The 15,926-nt window shown below is 58.6% G+C and overlaps 6 protein-coding genes across 6 annotated transcripts; all 6 read left to right on the top strand.

The window, feature by feature from the left end:
- Positions 1–1,174: 1,174 nt before the first annotated feature.
- Positions 1,175–2,596, top strand: LMJF_36_6700 (conserved hypothetical protein; the record flags this gene model as incomplete). Its single annotated transcript, XM_001687211.1, has 1 exon — positions 1,175–2,596. The coding sequence occupies one exon, from the start codon at positions 1,175–1,177 to the stop codon at positions 2,594–2,596; it is 1,422 nt and encodes a 473-aa protein (XP_001687263.1).
- A 1,283-nt stretch (positions 2,597–3,879) lies between these two features.
- Positions 3,880–4,998, top strand: LMJF_36_6690 (conserved hypothetical protein; the record flags this gene model as incomplete). The annotated part of the gene is made up of 1 exon (XM_001687210.1): positions 3,880–4,998. The coding sequence occupies one exon, from the start codon at positions 3,880–3,882 to the stop codon at positions 4,996–4,998; it is 1,119 nt and encodes a 372-aa protein (XP_001687262.1).
- A 1,294-nt stretch (positions 4,999–6,292) lies between these two features.
- Positions 6,293–6,781, top strand: LMJF_36_6680 (conserved hypothetical protein; the record flags this gene model as incomplete). Its single annotated transcript, XM_001687209.1, has 1 exon — positions 6,293–6,781. One exon carries the CDS (start codon positions 6,293–6,295, stop codon positions 6,779–6,781), a length of 489 nt encoding a protein of 162 aa, XP_001687261.1.
- Positions 6,782–8,009: 1,228 nt separating this feature from the next.
- On the top strand, positions 8,010–8,450 carry LMJF_36_6670 (conserved hypothetical protein; the record flags this gene model as incomplete). Its single annotated transcript, XM_001687208.1, has 1 exon — positions 8,010–8,450. One exon carries the CDS (start codon positions 8,010–8,012, stop codon positions 8,448–8,450), a length of 441 nt encoding a protein of 146 aa, XP_001687260.1.
- Positions 8,451–9,974: 1,524 nt separating this feature from the next.
- LMJF_36_6660 (putative methyltransferase) lies at positions 9,975–11,177 on the top strand (the record flags this gene model as incomplete). The annotated part of the gene is made up of 1 exon (XM_001687207.1): positions 9,975–11,177. One exon carries the CDS (start codon positions 9,975–9,977, stop codon positions 11,175–11,177), a length of 1,203 nt encoding a protein of 400 aa, XP_001687259.1.
- Positions 11,178–12,649: 1,472 nt separating this feature from the next.
- PGAM (2,3-bisphosphoglycerate-independent phosphoglycerate mutase) lies at positions 12,650–14,311 on the top strand (the record flags this gene model as incomplete). The annotated part of the gene is made up of 1 exon (XM_001687206.1): positions 12,650–14,311. One exon carries the CDS (start codon positions 12,650–12,652, stop codon positions 14,309–14,311), a length of 1,662 nt encoding a protein of 553 aa, XP_001687258.1.
- Positions 14,312–15,926: the final 1,615 nt, after the last annotated feature.

Genomic DNA, 15,926 nt, shown 5'->3' with positions numbered 1-15,926 from the left:
CTGGCAGGATGCTCTTCCGGGTCACAGCTCCGAGTTGTATGATGTTTCGGCCCACGCTGCCCAGCATGATGATCTTCCGTCCGACGAGCGTGAGCTTTGTTGCGCATTGGTTCTGCGGTCACAAGTTCCGTCATCGGTTCATGCGCGACAAGCGCTTCCACCCCTCGCACCAGGCCGCCTGTGACGCTCGCAATCGCTTCAGCAAGCGACGACACTTCAAGACAAACCGATGGAACTACACACAGGCGTACAAGGACATGCCGTAGCGTCTCTGCTGCGAAGGGGGGTCGCTTGCACGCGCGTGAACAGAGCGTCTTGGAGAGAACAAAAGCTCGAATAGGGCGTGCGCGCGTTGGTTTCTGTCTGTGTGTGGGTGTGGGGGGGGGGCGCCTTGGGTGCACACGTGGCGTTCTTCTGCACTGCTGCAGGACATGATTCTGATGTTGCGAAGCGCTCGGGGATGAAGTGGTGGTGGTAGTTGTGATGCTGTTGTCTTGTCCTTCTCTCACATGTGTTCTTTTTTTTTCAGCTTGGCGAGTTGGCGAAGGGGAAAATAAAACGATGCGGCACGGATGCGTAGAATGCGAAGTGCTCGTGCCATCGTCTTCTTCCTTTTTTTTTTTGCGGCTGTTGTATTTCAAAAGCGAAGATGTGACCATGCGGACGGACATGGATGCGTGCGCCTGCGTCGAGAGACTTGAGAGCAATGGGAGGAGGCACACAGACATCATCAGCACGCGGCGTGCGTTCGTCCTTCTCTCTTTTGCGTGTACGCATGCTGCAGACTCAGCGCCATTGCAGGAGGCGCCCCCCTCCCCCTCCCACTTTTATCCTTCGCTGCCTCCCTCCTCTGCCCTCTCTCGCTGAGTGTACGCTTGGCCACACCGCGAACGACCACACAACACCGACAAAAGGAACGGGCACGCACCCGTAGACAAGCGCATTCGAGCCGACGGCGCCTTTGCCGTGCCATCTGCGCTACACCAGCGACCGAAAGGGACCTTGATTGGCAGAAGCGGGCGGCAGGCGAGGGTATGCTTCTCAGAGGGTGTCCTGAGACGCCAGCAAAGAACCTGTTGGAGCTCCGACCCTGCGAAGGCAGTCACTCATCGAGATGTAGAGAAGCTTACACGCTTACGCTCTCGAACACACACTTGTAAGCGCACGGTCATCTATGGCGGATCTTCGTGACGAGCTGGACGCCACGGCGCTCTTCGGCTCCGGGTATGTGTGCATTGTCGGCCCACCGAGCAGTGGCAAGACTACCCTAATCCTGGAGTATCTGGTGGCGCGTGAGCGACAGGCCGTGCACAGTGGCGACGGCGACGCGGCGGCCTTCTGCATGGAGTACGTGAGTGCGCGCAGTGCGCCTCATGAACTGCTGCGGCACTTGACGTATCGCCTGCTTCCCCATGCCCGGCGACGGCGCCTCAGCTACGAGTGCACCCCGTTGGAGTTTAGCGCGTCGCTCGTCGAGTGGGTGGAGGCGCACCCGGGACAGTCGGAGCTACACCTTGTCGTCGACGACGCCGACGCGTTGGAGTACAGCGCAGAAGAGATGAATTTGTGGCTCTCACACTATTTGCGCGCGCCTGCCGAGCAGCGTTGCACTGTTATTTTGTGGTTGATATCGGAGCTGCCGTTGCGCCTGTCTAACTGCTTCCGATACCACTTCATTGCTCGACCGGAGGCGAATAGCATTGTGCAGTGGCTGCATCATCAGTTCGAAGAGGAGCGGCGGCTCTTAGCTGGCCTCGAGTCGGAGGAGGACGACTCCGAACACACGGTGAACGGTGCCCCGATGACGACACTGAGTGCCGATGAAGTGAACCGTGTCGTACTGGATGCGTTCACCTACTACGCGACGCATCAGCCGATGTGCTCTTCCGTTGTGAGCCGCGACGTTCGTCTGCTCGTTCAACGCGTGTACCAGATCCTTCCGCCGCTGTTGCTGGAGGTGGCGGCGACCACATCAGCGGTGCCGGGGGAGTCTGGAGAGGCGGCGGTATCTGCGTCGACCACCGCCGACGCAGTTAAGAAGCTGAATGCACGCCACTTCGCGGCAGCCTGGAGTCAGTATCGGAGCGATGGTGGTGGTGGCACCTCATCGGCGATGGCTGTATCTGGCGCCGCGGCGTCCGCGCAGAACACTCTCGTGATGGCCCTCAAGCGTCTGGGCTATTCGGCGGTCCTCCTCGCCTTCGCCGCCTTCTACGGTGGGGCCGTGCCGAAGCGCCAGCAGCACCAGGTGTTTGGTCGCATAGGGAGTGGTGAGCGCCAGCCGCCCCTGCATGAAGCGAAAGGTCAATCGCACAAAGCCGCCGTTCTCACCGCCTCTGCCCACGTCGTGACGTTACGCCGACTTGGTTTTCTTTACGACGCGATGCTGAGAATGTGTACGCCGCACATCGATCCGCTCGAGTTTACAACGGCGGACGTGGCACTGCAGTACGTGCAGGGCTTCGTCGCGTGGGGTTTGCTCACGCCAGTCGTCTCGCAGCGGCACCGCTCCTACCACTGCTGGATCCCGGTAAGCACTGCCCAGCAGTTGGCGCGTGAGCTCTCACTGAGTCTGTTTGACCTCATCCCCGCCTGACGACTTGGAGTGGTTTGTGTGTTCTGCTGTTTTCTTTCCTTACTTGGCTGCCGCGTTGCCATGCGTGCGGGTACGTCGGCGCCCTGAAAAAGGGAGCAGTTCACATCCCAGATGTTGTATTCGCGCACTGCTGCAACTCTATGGCTCACACGCAGGCTAACGAAAAAGAGGCGTCTTATCATGAGCACTGCTTACTGCAGCCCTTCCCCCCTCCCTTCCTCCGTTCACCAAGCAGTGACTCTCATGGGACACGGAAAATATCCATGCGGCGCATGACCTCGCGCAGTGCTCTCCGTTACCGCTCCTTCTCCCGTTAACCTTCACGACGTCTCCTCGACGGAGCGTTTCCGGCATGCGCCGATGGTTGTGACATTCTGTACTGCGTGTCGCCCCTTTAGGCACATGTGTGGTCGTCCTCATGATGCAACATCTCACGCGACGGCACCGCCTTTTCTCTGGTCTTGTGTCCTTTCATCTCGGCCTCTTTGAGTGTCTTCCGTTGCATGAATGCCGACAGTATTTGAACACTTCGACTACAACGCGGCGCGAGGACAAGTACACACACACACACACACACACAACAAGCAGCAAAAAACGCATATTTTGTGTATTTTCAGTCCCTTCCACACCCCGTAGCGTGTACCTCCTTCTCTGCCTCTGTCCCACCTTTCCTCATCATTACGGCGCTACATCACTTGTCGACGAAACGCATGGGGGAGAAGTGAGCACATTATTTCTCCCATCACTATCTCTGCTGCTTTCTTCCGGGGGGGTTGTTGTGCTTCCGTCATTGCGCTACGCACCACCGGGCACCGACACGTTTTTCTTCACGTGCTGCACAAGAGCCACATACAGCTCACTCTTGTCTCCGTGACTGCGCGAGGGCCACTTTCTTCTTTCGCCTACTCCCTTCCCTTTCCTTTTCTTTTTTTTTTCGCCCTTTGCTTTTATTTTTGTTGAGTCTTCCTCTGTTTTTTTTTTTCGTGGTTGTGCAGGTCTCGCCGCCCATCCGACGAATCGGTGTGTGTGTGCGCGCTCGAATCGCCTCTGTATTCGTCGGAGTTGCTGCAGCCGCAGCATTTTTGCTGAACCGGACACTGCTGGTGGTGGTGGCGCCCACAATCACGAGAGCAGGGGCACCCGTTGCGTGGACGTGTCTTCTTCCTTTCCCTGCGTACTGACGCATTGTTTATGCTCTTTTTTTCGCTGCAGCTGCACTGCTTGGCATTGCCTCACGCATCTTTTCGTGCTTTGTCTGTATTCCGCATACTGCCATCACCACCATGAGCATCCTCTCTGTTCTTCAGCGATGGAAGACGGAGCGGCGCAAGATGTACTACTGGGTCGGCACCTTTTCCTGTGTGGTGGGCCTGCTCCTCTTCATCTACATTATCCTGTCGATGGCCTTGAAGAATCAGAGTGTGGTGCCGACCTTTATCGCCGGCTACTGTGCCATCTTCGCAATGCTGCTGTCGCTTTTTCAAATTCTCGAGCACCTCACCTGCTTCTCTGACCCAGAGTGCCAGACGAAGATTGTGCGCATTCTGTTCATGGTGCCCGTGTTCGCCCTCATCTCCTCGATCAGCCTTGTCGCCCCTGGTGCGGCAGAGTATCTCAACCTTATCCGCGACACGTACGAGAGCTACGTCATCTACGCCTTCTTCCAGCTCATGATGGCTCTGATGGGTGGCATCGACACGGTGTACCGCACTCTCATGATCGAGGACCGCCCGCCGGTGCGGCAGGTCTTTCCTTTCTGCTACCTGGAGCCCATCAAGGTGACCCCGACCTTCGTGCAAAACTGCCGCCTCTGCCTCTTTCAGTTTATGCTGCTGAAGCCGCTTGTCACGATTATTGTTCTCATCCTCACGGCCAAGAACGCGATGGGCTCAAGCATGTTTGACCTTACCAAGGGAAGGTTCTGGACGTACTTGATATACAACATCTCCATCACGGTGGCTTTCACAGCGTTGCTGTACTTTTACATGGGCTTGAAGGACTTGATAGAGGGCCGAAATGTGTTCCTGAAGTTTTTGTGCGTCAAGGCGGTAATCTTCCTTTCCTTTTGGCAGGGCTTGCTCATCCAGTTCATATCAGCCGCAGGTCTGCTGCCCACCTTCTCGTACTGGAAGGCCGAGGACACGCCGGCGGCGCTGCAGGACTTGCTGATTTGCGTAGAGATGATGTTTGTTGCCTTCGCGCACAAGTACTGCTTCGGCAGCGACGAGTACTTCGTCAACGGCGGCGCCGACGGCTGCGTTATTGAGGACACCCCGAACCAAGAAGGCGGGCAGACGCGCAACATTCCGCCCATCCGCTATTCTGTCACCGAGAATCTCAAGTACACACTTCAGCACGAGGATATACTGATGGACGTGAGCGACATCGTGCACAACCGGTAATCAAGTGACGAAGAGGGTGAAAGACAGAAGCCGCATGAGGCAGCGAGGCGGTTCTTTACCCGATCATCTCTGATGGGGCGCGTGTGGATGTACTTGGTGCACTTTCTGCTCTCTTGCATCTCCGTCTCTTGGTCACCATCGCCGCTTCTCGTGTCGTGCGTTAGTGTTGCCCTTCTCCGACTTTTCGCCTTCGCCTCCTTCTTTCGTCGGTGGCGACTTATATGTCGGCCTTGAGGTCGTGGATGGCGCTGCGTCGGAGCGAGCTGCGGCGGTGAGCACGCCTGTGCCGTGCCTAGAATAGAAGGCAAGCGTGCCCGCGTGGCTCGCACGTACCTCCTTCGGCCGCCTCGCTGCCCACTGGTGTGTGATGGGAGCCTGAGCTGCCCCCCAGACAGTGTGTGTGAGAGAGAGAGAGGTGCGCCAGATGGCGACCAGCACAGTGGGAGCGACGCGTGAGGCGACCTGGAAGGTGGGTGGGTGGGGTTGCGGCTGAGGCAGAGACCGTGCTCGGGTGGCCGAGTCGGCGCAGGGTGCTGTGGCGTGGAGTGGAACTCGTGTCACATGCCAGAGCAGGGACGCGCTGAAACGACGAAGCGAATGGCTCGCTTCCTCGTCTCTTTTTTTTTGTTTCGGAGAGAGCAAAGGCCGGACAGCACCCGTCCTCCCACCTCTTCTCCGTCCACTCCCCGCCTTTACTGTTTCTCTGTTTCTTGGCTTTTTCGCTGATAAGCTTTCTTGTGCACGTTTGACTGCGACTTCTGCGTCTCCGTGATCGTCGTGCCATGGACCCTCTTCTCGAACTCTTCTTGTCTGTCACTCCGCTTGCGCTGTTGTGTGGGCATGCCTGTTGTACGTGGGCGAGCGAGCAGAACGCGGCAACCGTTTTTGGTGCTTTCTCTCCCTCCAGCCGAGCACGCTAGCATCGTTGCGGAGTCACAGACATTGCGCCATACTCACGCCGATCCCGGTCCAATCGAGTGCCAAGCACCCATTATCGGGCCGAGACGCTTGCGTCTTCAAAGTGGCACGGATAATCTTACGGTAGCTCATCGAATCCCTCATTTTCGCTTTTGCCGCGCCTACGCGGAACTCTGTTGGCACATGCACAAACACTCTCGATCATCATCTTCTCTTTCCCAATTCTCGCCTCATCGCGCGCAACGGGAATAGACGTGTATGTACAACGCCTGCCTACCGCAGCGCCTCAGTGTCAGCGGTGAGCGCATCGCATAGACGTCTTCTTTTCTCACTTTCGTTGCTTTTCATACTGTCTCCCTAGCCTCTCTCGCGCGCGATGCCGCCCAAGGGTTTCAAGAGCAACGTCTCCCCGGAGGAGGCGATTGCGGCCCGAAAGGAAAAGGTCGAGCTTCTGTCTCAGCAGTGCGCAGCGGTGGAAAAGATGCTGTCTATTTGTACGGACCAGGGCCTCCGCCTCAACGCGGAGATCGCCGAGCTCGAACGCCGCATCGCCGAGACCGAGGTACTGACGGAGCAGGCGAGCCGTGACTTGGATGTGACGGTAAAGATTGTCACAAGCTATGCCACATCGAATCTCGACCAACTCCAGCAGCGTCGCTTGAATATGGAGAAGACGGCGCACGAAGCCGAGGCGGAGAATGAGGCGCTGCGCGCGAAGATAGCGGAGCTGACGGGGCGCAGAGAGGCCGAGATCGAGCAGTGGGAAGCGAGGGTAGAGGAGCAGCAGGCGCTCATGAACCAAAAGGCGTTGGACTTTGGTATGCAGCTGAAGGAGACGTTGGCCAGGAGGTACGCAACGGTGTAGCAAGCCGTACTGGTGATGATGTTTATCAGTATTCCACGAAACCTGAACTGCGCGCGCTTCTTGTGTTCGGTGATTGCTGCCACTCGTTTCTTTTTTTTTTTGGTTGTTGCCCCTCCCCTCCCCTCCCCCGCTCCTCTCGTGCGTATATGCCGGTTCCTATTCCATTGACCCTGTGCATATGTGCGTGGTCATTGGGCAAGGGAAAGCGTCGGTGCACATCGGGTGGTGGCCGTCATGTAAACCCACTCCATCTTGTGTGCTGCTGCTCATGTCTTGGTATGTCCACCATGATATTTGTCCAAGTGTGCCATGTACCATTTCCGTTCTCCCCCACATGTCCACAGCGATGACCATGGTTTCCGTCTATGTCGTCAGCACATGCGTGGGGCCATTACCACCACACTTAGGATGTGGGGGAGTGGCCCAGCCTTGTCTGCCTTACGGCGGGCACTGTGAGAAAAACGGGGCATCGCTTCTCAAGTAGCTGGCCTCATCCTACCCTTTCCTCTTATCAACTTTCAATGCTCCTGGATTGGCGGCCGTACAGTGGTGGTGGTGCTGCACGACTGTGCCGTTCTCTCTCGCTCCTTTCCCTATTTTTCCATTGACACCGATGTGCACCTCCTCCTTTCACCTCCGCCCTTTCGCCGCGCATGGCGCACGACTACACACTAATACACACACACACACACACACAAACACCACTGCATATGACTGCTGGTGACTGTCCACAGCACTAGATCGCCCTCTGCCATCGCCCCGCCTCTTCCCCACTCTACCGCTGTCTTCCTCCCTCCTCCCTTCACCTGCGTTATCCACTGCGCACAAAACAACAGAAGGCAGAGCGTTTCGCTCTCTGGTCGCTCGCCTACGATTTGTGCGCGTCGGCACAGTCACCCGCACAGGTGGCTCTGCCGGTGTCCCTTGTTCCCTGCTCCCCCAGCGCCATTTTCCTCTCTTGTCCCCTTCCACTGCATCGCTTACAAGCAGAGAGGGCGAGAGATCGACTTTTGTTTGGTTGTTGTTGTCCTGTGGCGCTTCGTGTTCTCCACGCCGCGTTTGGGGGACTTCCTCTGCGGCTCTCCCTCACACCTCCTTGTCCACTCGAGCGCCGCCTCCTCACTACATCCCTATCGCCCACTCCATTTCTGCCTTGCCTTCCCGCACGGCATCTCGTTCTGCCTGCCGCACCGCAACCGCCTCGGGTCTGCTACACAGGAGTTGCTCAATGAGCTGGTGGAGCTTCTGGAGTCGGAGGAGTGACTCCAAGGAAGCAGCCACGAGTGACAATGACAACAGGGCGACCAAGACAGCCGAGCCAGCGGAAATGCAATCCTTCACTGCGGCAGAGCTGGCCCAGTTTACCGGCGAGAACGGTACACCAATCTACATGTCTGTGAAAGGCAAGGTCTATGACTGCACTGATGGGGCCGCCTTCTACGGTCCTGGCAACTCGTACGCTGTGTTTGCTGGGAAGGAGGTGTCACGCTGTCTCGGCAAGATGCTGATCAGCGACGAGGAGGCAAATGTGAACTGGGACGACCTCACCCCGGAGCACATGCAAAGCCTTGATGAGTGGGCGGCAAAGTTCGACAGCAAATACCCCGTGATTGGCACCTTTGTCGCGGATGAGGAGTACTATGCACGACAGAAGACGCTCACGTCATAGTCGGAGAAAAGGAACGCTTGAGTGACCCGGAAAAATAAACCCAGACAAAAGCAGGAAGGGGAACACGCAGCGGCAGGCGCGTCCTCAGCAGTGAATGGGCACCCACAGCCTTGGCAGGTTTTCCATCTGCTTTTCTTTGTTATGCTCGCCCGCACGACTGCGCCTTCTCACCCACACACCCACCCACACACACACACACACACAACGAAAAGACAAAACCGTTTTTTTATTTGCTTCGTTTTTCACCGTGTGCCCATCCCACCACTAACAACGGATACGCCGACACAACCGCAGTGCGCCCACCTCTGTCGTACGGCGGCGATGCCCATTGAGCTGGACCCGCAAACACCGTTTGCCATCGTTCAGCCCACTGCAATTCTACGGCAAAATGCACGGTCTACGCCTCGCTTTACGCTCGGAAAGTGCCACAACGCAGCCAAAGCAGAAAAGAAGCAGCCGGGCAGTGGCTTCATTTCTTGAATCGTCAGCTCGATTCGTAGTGAGCTGGTTCCGTCCTGATGATGAACGCATGTTTCATCGGCACGGTGCCGGCCCACCCGTCTCCGCAGACACCGAGAGCCCGAAGCCGCACCCGAGAGCAGGCTGCCGGCGCTTGGCCTCCTCACAAAGAGTGGGCGGTGGACCCTGATGCCACGGTGAGGTGACTCGCACCAGAAGGGCTCACTAAAGTGGGAGCGAAGGGAATCGCGAAGACCCGCTCACACAAAGACAAAAGAAGAAGGCAATGTGTGGGGAGGGGGAGAATATGACGCGGTATTACCTCTTGACCCCAACACCACGGCCGATAACCGTCGCACCCCCTGTGTCTCTTCTCGCTGTACTGCCCCCATTTTCCCTCAAGCGGTCGTCCTTTTCCATCCGCGCACGCCCTTCCCCAGTTCTCGTGGCTCTGCACGCGCACAGGCCTATCGATTTTCCCAACGCGAGTGCCTATCCATCCATGTCACCCTTCCTGTTTTTGTTGTTCGACTCCGTTGAACCCATCAAACTTTCGCTGTTTCGCTTCCCGAGATGGGGCGTCTTCCATTCCATTGCGGCTCTGTCGCCGCCTGCGCACTTTTTGGTTGTGTCCTCTGCCTTTCACGAGTGAAGACACGCGAGCCGACAGGGAGCAAAAAAGAGGAATAGAGGAAGCATACGAAGGCTGTAGATGATGAGCGCAATCACGGACAGGCATGCGCACTCTCCAACCTTGACGCCGCTGCATCTGCTCACAAGTGCGTGGCCACTCCTCATGTACATACCGTGTCAGAGGGTGCGACCATGACTTTGTTCGTGGACCCCACCGCACAACACAACTCTCTTTCCTCTCGCACCTCCTCACCCTCCCTCTCTGGATCTGTTTGTCTCTACTCCCTGCTTCCATATCTTCATGTTTGTGTGGTGTCAACCTTCCCCCTCTCTCTCCACCCCTCTTGGCTTTCTCGATCAAGAGTGGCCATCTGCTGCTGTTGTTTGCTGTGGTCTCTCAGCGCGACAGGGGGGGGGTGGTGGTGGTGCACAATGAAGAAGACAGTCGAGGATCGCTCTTTGGAGTTTCTCATTCGCCGCCGCAATGACGCCGAACTGCCACCGCTGGCGTCTCTGAGCTGCAAACACCTCAAGCAGCACCACTGGCGCGATGCCTTCGATGACGAGCAAGCTGCTCTTCGAGAGCAGTTGTGGGCCGTGAAGACGCAGCTGGACGTGATCCCGGCGGAGACGTACACGGCTACCCGCAATAAACTCTTTCCGCTGGCTGCCAGCGGGGAGCAGCGGAACTTCTCCAACCGCGCAGGACACAAGCTGCTCGAGTCAATGGAGTCCACCGGGGTCTGGATGGAGCTCTCGAAGCTGTTGCGTGGCAAGTCGACGAAGCGGCCGCGCGACTTTGCGTTTGCGGACGTGTGCGGCGGCCCCGGCGCCTTTAGCCAGGCGCTGTTCCAAGCCGGCCGAAAGCGGGGGTGGCGGCACCTGCACGGATACGGCATGACACTCGCTGGCGTGAGCGGACTCGATTGGTACGCTCACCTTCTCAAATCGCCGCAGTTTACCTGCACCTACGGCCTTGATGGCACGGGCGACATCTTCAAATTGAGCAACATTGACTGTCTCGCGTCCATCACGAAGGCTGCTCCGATGTTTCTCGTCGTCGCCGACGGCGGCTTCAACGTCGACTTCTCCGTCACTAACTACCAGGAAACAATTTCATCTCGCATCATGTACGGGCAGTGGCTCGCGGCCCTCAAACTACTACGCAAAGGCGGTTGTTTTGTGCTGAAGCTCTTCGACACGTTTTCACCGCTGTCGCGGGCTGTCTTGTACCTGTCGTGTTGCATGTACCGGCGTGTCCACGTCGCAAAACCGCGCCACAGTCGTGTTGTGAACAGCGAGCGGTACTTGGTCTGTGTCGACTTTCTGGGCTACCCGAGCGAGGGGTGGAGTCGGTACCTTGACAGCTTCTACGAGGTAGGGTTTGTCGACAACGAGCACGTGCCGCAGCTGATTCCTCGAGAGTGGTGCCTGCAGGATGCCGTTTTCATGGCCGACGTGCGTGACATGAACACAGCGGTGGCAACGAACCAAGTGATTGCGCTGCAAATGATCCTCGACGCTGCCCCCGCCATGACCGAGGAGCTGAAGGCAAAAACGATCGAAAAGAAGCCGGCGGCGGGGTCTGACGACGGCCGCACACCTCCACCAGATGAAGGCGGAGACGGTGAGTGAGTCATGCCCTTTACGGACGCGAAGATACACCCCGCAGTGGTGATGTCTGCTACTCGCATTTTTTTTGCTGGTTTATCCCCTGATGACGGGGGACACCTCGGTGCGCGGCATCTCAGGGTCCAGTGCCTCATCTGCGGGCCAGCCCCGCAGCCCGCGTCCCCCTCCCCCCTTTACGTCCCTGCGAATGCACAGCCGCACGCGGTGGTGACAGGCTCAAAAGTGTACCCCACGACGTGGGCGGATGTGGGAGCGATTCAGCGGTACCGATGTGTCGGCCTCGAGGTCGTGGATGGCGCTGCGTCGGAGCGAGCTGCGGCGGTGAGCACGCCTGTGCCGTGCCTAGAATAGAAGGCAAGCGTGTCCGCGTGGCTCGCACGTACCTCCTTCGGCCGCCTCGCTGCCCACTGGTGTGTGATGGGAGCCTGAGCTGCCCCCCAGACAGTGTGTGTGAGAGAGAGAGAGGTGCGCCAGATGGCGACCAGCACAGTGGGAGCGACGCGTGAGGCGACCTGGAAGGTGGGTGGGTGGGGTTGCGGCTGAGGCAGAGACCGTGCTCGGGTGGCCGAGTCGGCGCAGGGTGCTGTGGCGTGGAGTGGAACTCGTGTCGCGTGCCAGAGCAGGGACGCGTCGAGAAGACGGAAAGCATCTTGTCTTGCACCGTACGCACGAATCTCTTCTTTACAGATTTCTTAGCCGTCACTAGAGGTTGTGTGTGTATAGGCAGGCGCCCTAACAGGCAAGTAGCACAAGCACGGACATGGCAACTACGGGACCACGGGTGCCAGAGGGCGTTTCGCCCTATACATGCACTACTCCTCCTTCCCTGCCGAATAAGAGGCTAGCGGTCGACCAAAGTGTACAGTTGCACTGACGCAGAGGCACGCGGTAGTGGGAATGAGGGAGCTGTGCGTCGTGTGTACGGCCTTCTCGTGCTTCTCGCTGTCTTGTCTTCTGCACGGTGAGACTCAGGGCGAGGGAGGGATAGAAAGCGGGGCGATGAGAGGACGCCACGCGGCTCCCCGTGCCCGGCACACATTCGAGATGACGCAGCCCTCTTGTGTGTGAGAGCAGCAGGGTGCCGTGGCCACACGCCCCCTCTTTGGCATCCGCCCCTCCCCACGCCCTCCACTTTACGTGCGTGCCTCGCCTTGCATGCGACTACCCTCCCTTCTCCCCTCCACCACCGCCGTCTCCACGGTCGTGTTTCTGCAGCAACTCAAGCAGTAGCCGATTCACGTCTTTCCCTTTAGTAGCAGCTTTTGCACCCACTCATCATCACCCCACCCTAATCTTTCGTCCTATACCCGTGCTTCACCGCATTGCCAGGTACGTGTGCACGCATTCATTGTTTCGCACCCACGCCCACACCCACACTCACACCCACCTCCGCACGCAGGCGCGGTGGCTCGCCATTCTAAAACCGCTGCCGCTCACTCACCCCCGCCCGTAAACGCGTTGCGTATCACATCACCATGTCGAATCTCCTCTTGAGGCCGCACAAGGATCTCCCTCGCCGCAAACTGCTGATTGTGGTGATGGACGGACTTGGTATCGGCCCGGAAGATGAGTACGATGCGGTGCACATGGCTTCGACCCCGTTCATGGACGCGCAGCGCCAGAACAGCCGCCACTTTCGCTCCGTCCGAGCGCACGGCACCGCCGTGGGCCTGCCCACCGACGCCGATATGGGCAACAGCGAGGTCGGCCACAACGCCCTCGGCGCTGGGCGCGTAGCCCTCCAGGGTGCCTCCCTCGTCGACGACGCGCTTAAGAGCGGTGAGATCTACACTGGCGAGGGCTATCGCTACCTCCTGGGCGCCTTCACCAAGGAAGGCAGCACGCTGCATCTGATTGGCCTGCTAAGCGATGGTGGCGTGCACTCGCGGGACAACCAGATTCACTCGATCATCGAGCACGCCGCCAAGAATGGCGCCAAGGGGATTCGTGTGCACGTGCTCTATGATGGCCGCGACGTGCCCGATGGCTCTTCGTTCCGCTTCACAGAGGAGCTGGAGGCGGTGCTGGCGAGGGTGCGCCAGGACGGCTGCGATGCGGCGATTGCTAGCGGTGGTGGCCGCATGTTCGTGACGATGGACCGCTACGACGCCGACTGGAGCATTGTGGAGCGCGGCTGGAAGGCGCAGGTGCTCGGCGACGCTCGCCACTTCCACAGCGCGAAGGAGGCCATCACAACGTTCCGCGAGGAGGACCCCAAGGTGACGGACCAGTACTACCCGCCCTTCGTCGTAGTCGATGAGCAGGGCAAGCCGCTTGGCACCATCGAGGACGGCGATGCCGTTCTGTGCGTTAACTTCCGTGGCGATCGCGTGATTGAGATGACGCGCGCTTTCGAGGATGAAGACTTCGACAAGTTCGACCGCGTGCGGGTGCCGAAGGTCCGCTACGCCGGCATGATGCGGTACGACGGTGACCTCGGAATCCCGAACAACTTCCTCGTGCCGCCGCCGAAGCTGACCCGCGTGAGCGAGGAGTACTTGTGCGGCACTGGACTCCAGATCTTCGCCTGCTCGGAGACGCAGAAGTTCGGCCACGTGACTTACTTCTGGAACGGCAACCGCAGTGGCAAGGTAGACGAGGAGCATGAGACCTTCAAGGAGGTGCCGAGCGACCGCGTCCACTTCAACGAGCAGCCGAAGATGAAGTCGGCCGAGATCACTGAAGCGGCCATCGAAGCCCTGAAGAGCGGCATGTACGATGTGGTGCGCATCAACTTCCCCAACGGCGATATGGTTGGCCACACGGGCGACCTCAGGGCTACCATTGCCGGCGTCGAAGCGGTGGACGAGTCGCTGGCGAAGCTCAAGGACGCGGTGGACAGTATCAACGGCGTCTTCATCGTGACGGCCGACCATGGCAACTCCGACGACATGGCGCAGCGCGACAAAAAAGGCAAACCAATGAAGGATGAGAAGGGAAATGTGCTCCCTCTCACCTCCCACACCCTTTCCCCGGTTCCGGTGTTCATTGGTGGCGCGGGCCTCGACCCCCGCGTGGCGATGCGCACAGACCTGCCAACGGCGGGTCTCGCGAATGTCACGGCCACATTCATTAACTTGCTTGGCTTTGAGGCGCCGGAGGACTACGAGCCCAGCCTGATCTTCGTCGAGAACTGAGGCCGGAGTCGCTGAGGAGGGTGAAGCCACAACTGATACCCACTCACGCTTCACCCTACCCACCGCGCCTCCCCCCCCCTTCCTCAACGACATGCATGCATACACCCATCAAAAGAGCCCCCTCCATCCTTCCTTGGCTGATTTTCCCATAGTAACGCTGCTCGTGGGTTACCTTGCCTGTGATGTTTTTTTTTGTTGTTGAGGGCAGGAACGCGTAGCGCCGGTGCGGGCGTACGCCTGCAAACGTGCGTCCTTTCGCTGTCTCCTGATGAAGGAAGAAGACAATGGCGCATACGGAGCTCGGAAGCAAGGGCAGCGGAAGGAGCACAAGTGCACGCGAGGGGCACCGCCGGTGGGGCTGCACCTCCATCCGATCCCCGTTCCCCGTGGGATCACGCAGCAGATACACGGCCCAGCACCAACTCGTGCTTTCCGCTCCACCGGTGTGGAGCTGTAGACGGTGCCGCCGCTGTTAGGTGAACTGCGCTCCTCCCAACTCCGCCCCCCCCCCCCCCCACACACACACACCCGCGCAGGTGCACACGCACACGTACGCGCGTCGAATGTACGCGTTGTAAGGAAGCAGGAAAGGGTAAAGCGAGGTTCTTGCTTTCTTTGTTTGAATACACGCCAAAGGCAAGGGAGGTGCGAGAGTGAGCTCCCTCCCTCTTCTATGGCATGATTTCGATAGTGCCAGAGCGACGCTAGATCTATTCTCGTCCGGGTTGTGTTCTCGATGAGAGCGCGGGTCTCCTCACCACTGCCCCACCCACTCACCTCACCCACAGCGTGACTCCTTCTCCACCCCGCTCATGAGCCCCTTCATGCAGCTAACGGTGATGCAACGACCAGGGGCCATGGCTGGACGGCAAGAGGAGATGGCGAAGTGCCAGAGGCGCCGGGGAGGGGGCGAGGGCTCCCGTGGTACGAGAATGGACGCCTTTTCTTTCCTGTTCTCTTTTGTTTTGGCTTTGAGAGCTTATGCACACACAGGCACGCGTACATGATGTCTTTCGCCTGTTGCCGCGGATTGCTTCCGATGCTTTGCTGTTTCCTTTCTGCCTTCCATCACAACAACGGCTCAACTTTGAAGCTGCAGCGGGCGGGTGGACGCGCTGGAACACGCCGTGCAAGGATAGGCGCGTATGCGTTTTCTCCGCGCTAGTGGAGGATCGGCGCTCGAACGGGAAGCGGGGGGCGGCCACCTTTCATTTGCGTGACCTGCACCATCTCGATTCGCACTTCGGGATCGTGCGTGCGTGGCGTGGTGTTGCGGTTTCCCGTGTCAACGTCGCTTACGCTCGAACGGTCCCAACGACACCGCGGCGTGATGTTGTTTGTGTCGTTGCATCCGTGGTGTTTTCCCTCAACGGTGTGTGTATTCCTCCCTCCTCACTTCCCTGTACTCCTCATTTATCCATGTTGCTCTTCGACCGCTGTCTCTCTTCGTTGGTTTTCGTCTTCTCCCTTGCCTGATTTGAGGAGTCCACGCTCATTAGCCGCGCCACCAAGCGGATCGTATCCGTGTGTGCGTGTGTGTGGGTGTGGACACGTCCTCCGACATCTCTCTCTGCGCGCGACACCGAAACGCAGCTCCGAGTAGCAGCTCAAGGAT

The sequence above is a fragment of the Leishmania major genome, chromosome 36 (genome assembly GCF_000002725.2).
Source record: "Leishmania major strain Friedlin complete genome, chromosome 36".
In the NCBI taxonomy this organism is placed as follows: domain Eukaryota; phylum Euglenozoa; class Kinetoplastea; order Trypanosomatida; family Trypanosomatidae; genus Leishmania; species Leishmania major.
This window is presented reverse-complemented; position numbering and strand designations above follow the sequence as displayed.